At 40.0% G+C, this 10062-nt stretch overlaps 1 protein-coding gene across 1 annotated transcript in view; it reads right to left on the bottom strand.

Moving 5' to 3' along the window:
- Positions 1-2699: 2699 nt before the first annotated feature.
- Positions 2700-10062, bottom strand: part of SLCO5A1 (solute carrier organic anion transporter family, member 5A1) — a gene marked incomplete at its 5' end in the record, with an annotated part of 71658 nt that continues 64295 nt past the window's right edge. The window contains 3 exons of the mRNA XM_010023028.1: positions 2700-3145; positions 4364-4428; positions 6500-6741. Coding sequence (XP_010021330.1) covers positions 2700-3145; positions 4364-4428; positions 6500-6741 — 753 coding nt within the window. The remainder of the gene's footprint in view (positions 3146-4363; positions 4429-6499; positions 6742-10062) is intronic.

Here is a 10062-nt window from a genome sequence, read left to right as displayed (position 1 = left end):
GTCAGGATTTCCTAAAAAACAGGTGGTCACCATTCCAACAAGCTCTGAATTTCCCTGAAATCAGCTCAGAAGCAGCAGCAGTTGCAGATGTGTCACTTTTATCACTCTCATTCTTTGCCATCAGTGTCAGCTCCTGACATCCTGACAATCCTACAAGCCTAATCTTCTCTCCTTTGTTATTCACATGGAAGAGAAGCACATACAAGGCATGAAACAGAATAGATCAGGATGAACGATTCATCTCCAGCCTTTTACAATTCCCTAAATGCTGTTTCTGAGGTATTTGAGAAGATTATCATTCTTCACCTCACCCCATGATGACTAAAATGGGCAAGTGATTAAAATGGATAGGTGATGGGCTGCAATTACATTTTGTCCTACCACTTTGCCTCAATTTTTGCAATGACAAGAAATTCCTGGTGCAAGAAGCATTTGAGACTGGAGCAAAAGGGAATATTTTTATCATCTATTCTGACTTCCTCTGGCAAAAAGAAATATACCAAATACCTTTGAGCTAAGAAAATTTATTTCTCAGGATGAGAAGTGTAGAAGCTAACATTTCAGGTGGCACATGCTGACTGAGGACGTATTGTATCTGGTGGCTGCACAAGAGAAAAAAAGCCTCAGGCTTGACCCCAGAAAGCTACTAATATGTACTTAATAGGAGGACGTGAATAAAATTATATTCCTCTATGTTGTAGTTTGGGGTAGAAGCATCTGAGTTTGCAGACAGAGAGAGTGGAAATCATTTCAAGCCACATAAATGGACTGAGATACTTTGAAATAAGCAGCGACCATTTCAAGCAGGGAAAACAGCCCCATGGGTAGACCCATGTGCCAGCCAAAATGAGCCACCAGACGAGGAAAGGCAGCCAGCAAAGGAGGAGAGGGAAATCTGCTCTTCCCAGGACAACCCAGTGGATGCCAAGGAGTGTACTGTCTTTAATTTCAAAGACTTGGTTCCATGTAATGTTTGATCAACTTATAATTAAAAATTAATCCAGGAATAACTTGGTTCAAAAATATGTAGAAGTTCTGCTCTTTCCTATTTATTTTCATGCAAGCTCTCTACATGGCAAAATCCAAACCTGACTATCAATGAGTCTTCTTGCAAGAGTGCTTTTAACTTCCTAAACTTCTAAGACTTTCCCTTCACGGCAAATTACAACTTTGACTTCCTACCGTCCACCTGAAATCATTCTCTGCCCTTTGAGACATCATTAGTACACCATGTGCATGGCACCACAAAGCCTCCAGGGCAAGAAATGAAATGCCAAGTACATTTGATTAGAAAGTCTCAGCACCTCCTGGGGAGAAAACACACTATGCTAATTTTGAATATGCAAAGGCCACATCACATCCTGTGGGTCCATGCTTGCAGATGACTTCTATTGCTAGGTCTTCCCCTGAAAGGGCAAAGAAGAGATGACTCGCCCTTTGCCTTCACAGAAGCTTTCAATGAAGCAGGGAAAAGGAAAGGTGGCTGCTCGTTGGACAAACCATTCAACTAGGACCTCCAGGCCTGTCCTGCCAGGAGTGGAGGGGAAAGCTCATGCCAGGCACTGCGTTGGGCAGGCTGCTGAAAGCCCACTTGAGGGGTCTCTGCTCTCTCCCACAGCAGGCAGCAAGCGGTGCGAGCTCAAACCCCATGTTGTCACTGGCTGCAAGGGGCCCGCTGGGTCCCAGGTGGACCACTCAAACATGAAATGAGGCCCTTAGCTCTCCTCAAGATTTGTTCACTGAAGCTGGAGTAGACTGGCACGTGTTTCTGAAGGACAACCAAGTTCTTCCTAGCAAGCTATAACTGGTTATTTTCTTCTTCAGGAAAAGTATGGATCTAGTGCTATCAACAGCTACGCAAGTAACATATCAACTCTGGTATATGTGTGTGATTCCCACATCTTAATGTTATTATAAAGTAATACTGAAGTTTTTTACTCCAAGCATTATACTTTCCTAGCCTGTGTACTTTGTGAAGAATGAGTACATCCCATCAAATGAAAATTAATGCACATTTTGACAGGATAAAAATATTATGACTCAACTTTTGCAAACGTTACCTGATGCATAACTTCTGTATGGCTTAACATGTTAGTAACAGTACTTTAAACCTTATGTTCTTTTAAAATTTAATGCTTCTGTCTGAAAGTAGCCCCTTTTAGGTTCAGTTGCAGTAATGTCTTTAAAGCAAACTTTAAACTTAATTTGCTGCACATACAATTATCCAAATAAGTTGCATAGTTTAAACAAGTTCAGTTGTGCTTTGTAGCAGAACTCACAGTAATTACTCATCTCTTAAAAATACAATTTGTGGATATGAAGTTGACGATACATTTAAGCATTTTTGTGACGTCTAGACATCAATGATACGAGTTTTTGTCACTCTTCCACTGACTTCTGCTGTCCATAGTACCTCACCCTTACACTGATATTAGATCAGAGCATGGACATTTAACGGACACATCTGAAATAATTACAAACACAATTTTTAAAACTCCATTGTTGGGAGGAGAGAAATAAGAGCTTGGGTTGGTATGAGGTATCCAGCCCTCAGGAATATAATATGGTTGTTTGCATTAAGCTTTGTTGGTTTTATCACATGTTACATCTAGATTAAAAATAGAAGGCACAGGTGTTTTACAAGGCGCCATAATTAAGTCAACCAACAAAACTAAATACTACATTACCAAGCCAGGGGTCTATATCTCAGCAGTGACTTCTTCCAATGCATTTTCATATGAGGAATTTATTGCTTCTGAAAAAGGGCCAGGGTATGTCTGTGCTACGCAGTTCATTCCTTGTGCCACACTGATGTCCCCACGGGAGCTGAAGGTAGGGCAGGATCTAGTCCGTGCATAGTTTTGCCGGGGTCCAGCTTGGCCAACCATCTCACTCACAGTGTTCACCGGCGAAGCCCTCCATCTCTGTCTCTGCAGTTGCTCTTCTTTACACTTAATGGAATACCAGGCCAGGAAAATAAAAAAGAATCCCACGAACTTGAGAGCAGCTGCCAGCCCAAAGTAGACAAAACGAAATGAGGTGACATCGTATTCCCAACAAGATCCTTGTACGCCGCAATCCTGTTGCCAAAGCATGCACGTGGTGTCAATAACAGCCCCAAAATAAATTGGAGTGGGAATGTAAGCTGAAAAAAAATAGCAACATAAATAATGTGTTAGCATATAGAAGAGGACTTCTAAAGAAACTATCTGCCTTAGCCGAACAGTGTAGGTTAGTAATTTTTGAGATTTCTATACCACTGTTCTCACATGAAGTGTAGGACATGGAAAACTGGTCAGCCGATCTTCCCACCGACACTACATATCCCACACATGAAATGTAACACAAATGGGAAAGAATTCAAGCAATTCAGCAGCATCTTACAGCCAATCTGTTGTTCACATAAATCTCTCCTTCAGCTACGTGTCCCCCAAAAGAAAATCCAATGTTGCTCTCAGGAAATAAAATAGAGGAAAGGAACAAAATACAACATTATCTTCCGAGGGTTCCTTGCTGAATATCCATTGACCATGAGCTAGGAAAGGGTGGGGTTTTGCTGCTTTAGATTAGGGGGAAAAGCCCCAAAGACCACAAAATACTGGTCTCATTGAAGATGGATGGCAGCAGTAAGACCACTAAAATTATAAATTCTTTTTTGAATCAATCTTCTGCAGAAACAGACTTTTCTAAGACTGTTATAAATGCAGTCAGCCCACTGAAGGCTCCTGCTTTCTCCAGAAAAACACCACCTTTAAGACAAACCCAAAACATCCTTCCCCAAAGGAAATTTCCAGATGCAGTTATACAGGCTTCTCCTCTTGTTCTCTTAGAATAGTCCTTGCTTGCTCTGGTTGTATGCTTTGTAGGAGATGAACCTGGAGTGCTCTTTACAAGCAGGAATTTAGAAGTTCAAGAGCTTGAAAGAAACTGCTTAAGTGGAATAAAGACTTTTAACATGTACCCTTTTTGCTTTGAAACATTTAAAATTAGACATTAAGTAATACTTGCTGCTTATTTCAAAAACACAAAAAGCTACTGTTCTTGCTAAAAGCAATTAAAATCAGTTTCTAAAAAATCCTTATAATAAAAAATTTTGTAACTATTAATTTTTAAACAAAATTTGAAACTGTAGAAACATCTCTTTCTGGGAAAAAACTGTTGCTCTAGAAAGTCAGTAGCAGATTAAAAAAGAAAATTAAATACATTATCAGCTACAACATTCTCAGAAGCTAGTAATTGTAAGTTTCTATTACAATTAGTCAGACAATTAGTTGCAGATTTATGGAATTTTAGTATTTTTCTGGTACATTTAAGCTGAATATGGGGAGCCTTTATTGAAATGCTGAGTAACTGTAAAACTTACCAAGGGTTCGTAATAAAACAAACTGCATTCCTAGTGCAAAGGGCCGCTCCCCATCTTCTACAGACCTAGCAGGCAAAAGAAGAAACAGTCACAGCAGATAATCATTGTGGGATGTCCTGGTTTTTTTCTGAGTTATAGAAAGATCTTTGTTTAAATTTCTTCCATTTAGCTTTTAATATTATTAATTCTTATTGCTGGGAAAAATTGTTGCCAACTGCTCTTGCCCCTGTTTAATCAAAATCTCAATCACATTTTTTAACCTTTCTTTATTTATGTAAGGTCTGAAGAATTTGATTCAAACCCGTTAAGGAAATTTAGAGAATTCATCCAAAGTATTTATGGCTTCTCATTATAATTTCCTATTATTTCCTATAATGATTTGCTTTTCTTTCTTAATCTTTTTTAGATAAATTAGATTTAATGGAGAATTAAGTTGCTGAAAGCTGGACTCATCTTCCAAATGTAACAGATCTCTGCACAGCATTAAGTACTTTGGAGCTACTTTAGGAAAAATATTGGTAGAAACATCCGAACAGCCTCTTTGAACACTGTTCTTTTTCAATACAAGTAATATAAGTTTTCTTCCATTGGTTTCCAAGGGAAAATGTCAACCTTTCAAAAGCCCAGATACAAAGTAATGTTATTGCACAATGCAATTACAACTTGAGTAAATCACAAATTTTCTTCTGATTAAAAAATGTTTCTAAATCTTAACCTAAAGGTCTGAAATTAAGTTAGACAGCTTCTAATTACACTGAAATATAAGAGAAAAACACACAAGGAGGTGCAGCTGTAAAATCAGAGTTTTGAAGTCAAGCACTCACTCGGAAATTGAGAAACTGGAGAACCAACTTGCACCACAGATCTTGGACAGAGGCACTGTGTACAATATGTGGTTTGAGACAATGGGTGTCACTGTTTGTGTGTGTGTGTCGTCCTTTTTTTCTCTGAACATTACAAAAACCTGATGGATATGTCCCTTATGCACCTCACTATTGTGAGACTCAATGCAATATTAATGTTCACTGACTGTAGTTTACTTTTGTGTATTCGCAGTGCAATAACAATGGGGTTTTAATTATTATTGTACAGGTGGAAAACCCAGAGACAGAAGGAATAATGTCAGAAGCCTCTGAATTATAACAGTGCTGTGCACACAGTAGTGCAGCTAAGGCTGCATGCGCAACTGGAAGTCTGATATGCTGTCGTGGTTCAAGCCCAGCTGGCAACCCAGAGCCACGCAGCCACTTTCTCACTCCCCCAACCCTCCTCCTTCCTCCCCCCAGTCCCGGAGGGATGGGGAGGAGAATCGGAGGAATGTAACTCCCACGGGTTGAGATAAGAGCTCTCCAGTAACTAAGGTATAATACAAACCACTACTGCTACCAATAATAATGACAAGAGGAATAACAAGGGAAAAGGACACAACCGCTCCCCACCCGCCGACCGATACCCAGCCCGACCCGAGCAGCGATCTGGGCCTTCCGGGTAACTCCCCCCAGTTTCTATACTGGGCATGACGTGCTGTGGTATGGAATAGCCCTTTGGCCAGTTTGGGTCAGGTGTCCTGCCTCCGCTTCCTCCTGGCTTCCCCTCCTCTCTGGCAGAGCATGAGACTGAGAAAGTCCTTGGTCAGAGGAAACATTACTGAGCAACAACTAAAAACATCGGGGTTATCAGCGTTGTTCCCAGGCTGAAAGTCAAAACCACAGCACTGCCCCAGCTACTGAGAAGGAGAAAAAATGACTGCTGTAGCTGAACCCAGGACATGTGCCCACTCCCGATAATTTTAAGTACTAACTTTTTTCATTTGCATTTGAGAATACAAAACATTGCTTTAAGAAAGTTGAAAATTTCTTCAGGAGTAATCCTTTTCTTACATGATGTTTTTACTCATCTCTATATAGTGCCTGGAATTTGCTGGGCACTGCCTGTTTTTTCTAGAGTGGATTATCATGTTACATATTCTAAATACAAGCAAGTTCCACCCTATGCTTGTCAGCCCTATACTATTCTCTTTTTAAGGATACATAAGCTTGAAGGAGTTTGGCTGCATTGTCCCAGCCTGTTCTGACACAGACACTGGCAATAGCAGGCACAGCAAAAACACTTTAAAACCCGTAACTGAGTTCTCACCTGAGTGTCACTATGATTGCTGATGGCTGGGCACATGCTGTTATGAGGGTAACAATGAAGAGAAATATCAGGAACGGGATAAGCGTGTTGCAGGTTCGATCACACTTCCCAGAAACAGCATAGCCATTCTCATTCAGGTAGGTTTTGACAATAACCAGCCGGAGCTGACTACGCTGGCCCACTGTTGGTGGAGTGATCACCTGGCGACTTTGGACACAGGCACATTCTGTGTAATTTCTTACCTGCGGAGAGCAAAAAGAACATCTCCACGTGAAAAACCCATGCCAGAAAGACATTGCGCAGAGACATGGTATGACAGTCCCATGGTACACCTCAATCTTCAGTCTCTAGCGTCATTACTCCAAGTACAGGTGAATATACCACTCCAAGTATTTCTAAAGCTGGACAGGACTCTCCATAATGAGATTACATTTCCATTACTTCATTTAGGCTGAATTAAAAAAAAAAAAATCTGGAATATTTTTGGAAAATTCTGCCAAAACAATTCAATCACTTCTTACAGGGAGGCTGGAGAAAACGAGTGTTTCCACTCTATTACAAAAACTGTGAGGAAACACTCTTTAAGCAGCACTAACAATGCCATTTTCTGGAACTTGACTTTCATATTCAGGAAGTGTCTTCTGCCATCTCAGTGGAAGTCCACTCAGATTCAGCTAAAGAGCAACAAGCTCCACTTCACACACAGAGCTCAGGACCTTCCAGCTGGATGTGGGTGTGGATGCGGATGGGATGTGCACAGGAACAAAACCAGAGAATAAGGGGAAAGCAGAGACAGGAGGACAGGAGGGATTCCCGAATGAACAGAGAGGCTGAAATTAAGAGACTGAATAAAGAAGTGGCATTTCATAGGCAAAAGGGATCATGATTTAAGCAAGGTGAGGAAGAGTGGGCTTAAACCACGACAAAGAGCTAGATCAGTGATAGCCTCCTGTCACACTTATTTTACTACTGTTTTCAACAAATCTAATGGCAAAGGGGTGTGCAGCAGATCAGAATACTCTAGCACTAGAGAAGAAACAGGTCATGTGATGTTACAGGAAGGAGATTTTCCTGTCAATGTTTTCAGCCATAAAACCCAAGACCACGTGTACACAGAGGCTGCATTATGACACCATCTTAAGGTTGCAAATTTAAGCACTTGGACGTAAGGAAATATCCAAATTATGGTTGCTTGTCAACTTTAAGGCATACCTTGTATTTGTTCATGCTCTGACATAGCCTCACATTTTTTTCCCATGGGATTTAGCGTAACAATTTATCAATTTTACCTCCCACTTTCAAAATGTGGCTCCAGGTATTTTTCTCCTCACACTAAACATATTCCTCTATAAAGACAGAATGACTCATTTTTCATACGTATTTTTCTATCACACTCACCATTATAGCTTAGCTTTTTCAAAAAGGAGTAACTTATCTTCAAAACAGTTATGAGATGAGGCACTGATGTTATCTCTATTTTGTAGCTAAGTAACTGAAACAGATCAAAAGTTTCATAAATGTGGGTGACTAATTTGAGACAACTGGGATCACTTTTTTGCAGAACATTTTCCATTGTATACAACTTACTATATTCTAAACATAACTTTTCATGCCTTCACATACAATTTAGGCAGCCAGTGCTTCTACAAATGGCACTTCTGGTTATTGCTCATGTCCCTCATTCTGGAATATGAAGAATACAAGATTAATGACCAACTGGGAAATGTTTTGTTTAAGTGACTTGCCCAACATCGCTTAGCAACAAAGGCAATGACAGAACCCAGTTTCCAAAGGCAGCACGCCACTCTCTAATGTCAAGTGAGTACCTGCTTCCTCCCTACAGTCTCTCACCGTAATCTTATTGCTTCCAAATGCAAATGCCAAATAGGCATCATACAGAAAATAGTCATCTTTACTACACAATCTGGGTTTATCACCAGAGAAACCAAGTCTGTGTACTAAATGGAAAAGACATGGCACAACAGAAACAATAAGGTAGAGGAATATATATAAAACCCAGGTAAGAACTGTACACTGGCATCTTTTTCTCCCACTTCTAATTTTTAAATGGTTAATTCTGAAAACACCGTATGTTATCAATTTAAATCCACATGTTATAGGTTAGCAGCATTTTGTGTGTTATACAGTGGCACAAGTTTAAATCTGTTGTTTTTAAAAGTACTCTACATAAAACATTATTTAATGAAGATATGTATTTCCCTACCAGTGTCAGTCTTATTCTATTCATGGTTAGCTACCAAGTTAAAATTCAGGCCATGATGCATTTTTTCTTAAGTTGTAAGGGGAGATAGTATGTTTCAAAATCTGTAGTGAAAAGCACTCCCAAAGTACCTCCCTAGTAAATGTATTACTAGTGCCAGTTCGATATCAGGTGAAATGTAGCAAAGATTAAACCTATGTCTCAATCCAGCAAAGTACAAATAAGATTTATATAGACACTGAAAGTTAACCACAGGCTCACATCACAGGCTTTTCCAATTGGGCCAAAGCAATTTTCTGCTAAAAAACAGCAAGATACTTTTAACAAACAAAAATATCAAGGAACATAATCTGTTCTGTGGCATCTATATATGAACCTGCAATTTCAGACCATTGAGAAAGCAGAGCACTGGACCTAACATCCTTCTACTTCACAGGCTGGCTCAAGACTTCAAATCAGGGTACTGATATATTATAAATAAGCTTTCTGGAAAGCACAATCAAGTCCCGAGAAAATCAGTATTTACATTATTTCCTGTCTTTCTTCATTATTCTTTTTTAAAGGGTGGTTCTGTAACAGAATTTGAAAGTTTGGGGGTTGTACAAATATAATGCCCTATTGATATTTAGGTCAGATTCTACATTTCAGCTGTTTTCTTGTGCCCAGTCCTGGAAACTGTCAAATTTCCATGGTGTGATTTTACCAGCAGGATGCCCTTCTCCAGTCCAGTGTAACTGGAAGACTGGGGTGTAATAGGCAATGTATTTCCAAGAAAGAAAGTGGAGTATTAAAATCCTTGATGTTCTGGTTACTTGAGTTCAATCACAATCACTTCATTTAGCCTGGAAGAGGTTTAAGGAAAGGTTATGAGAATGGCCAAACTATTTTACCAGAGCAGAATACACAGGCAGACTTTACCTGGTCATGCAAACAAAAGACCTATCAAAACACTGTTGCAGGTGCAACAGCAAGGCATGCAAAATGGCAAGGCTATCACAAACACCAATGACTTTACAGCCTGTAACTCAATTTAAATGGGAGCTTTAAACACTTCTAACTACATCAAGAGTTAGATTCTTCCTTCCATTCAGAGAGGGAGCCAAAAAAACCCAAAACAGCTCTTAAGAGTAACACTGATGATCGTGCAGAAAGGTAGTATGCCATGGCTGCCTATGCCTAGCAGAAAGCTGAATTAGATGACACTGACTCGAGGTCCCTGCTCCAAGCCCTGCAGGAACAAGCCTCTCCAAGTCCTGTTCCTGCAGGAACAGGAAAGGAGAGTTCCTGCAGGAACAGCAGATACACAGGCCACTTCCATCAGGGACTTCCAAGTCTGTACTAG

Source organism: Nestor notabilis, unplaced genomic scaffold, assembly GCF_000696875.1.
Source record: "Nestor notabilis isolate BGI_N333 unplaced genomic scaffold, ASM69687v1 scaffold1161, whole genome shotgun sequence".
Taxonomy (NCBI): Eukaryota; Metazoa; Chordata; class Aves; order Psittaciformes; family Psittacidae; genus Nestor; species Nestor notabilis.
The sequence above is the reverse complement of the archived record's forward strand: the minus strand, read 5'-3'. Positions and strand labels throughout refer to the sequence as shown.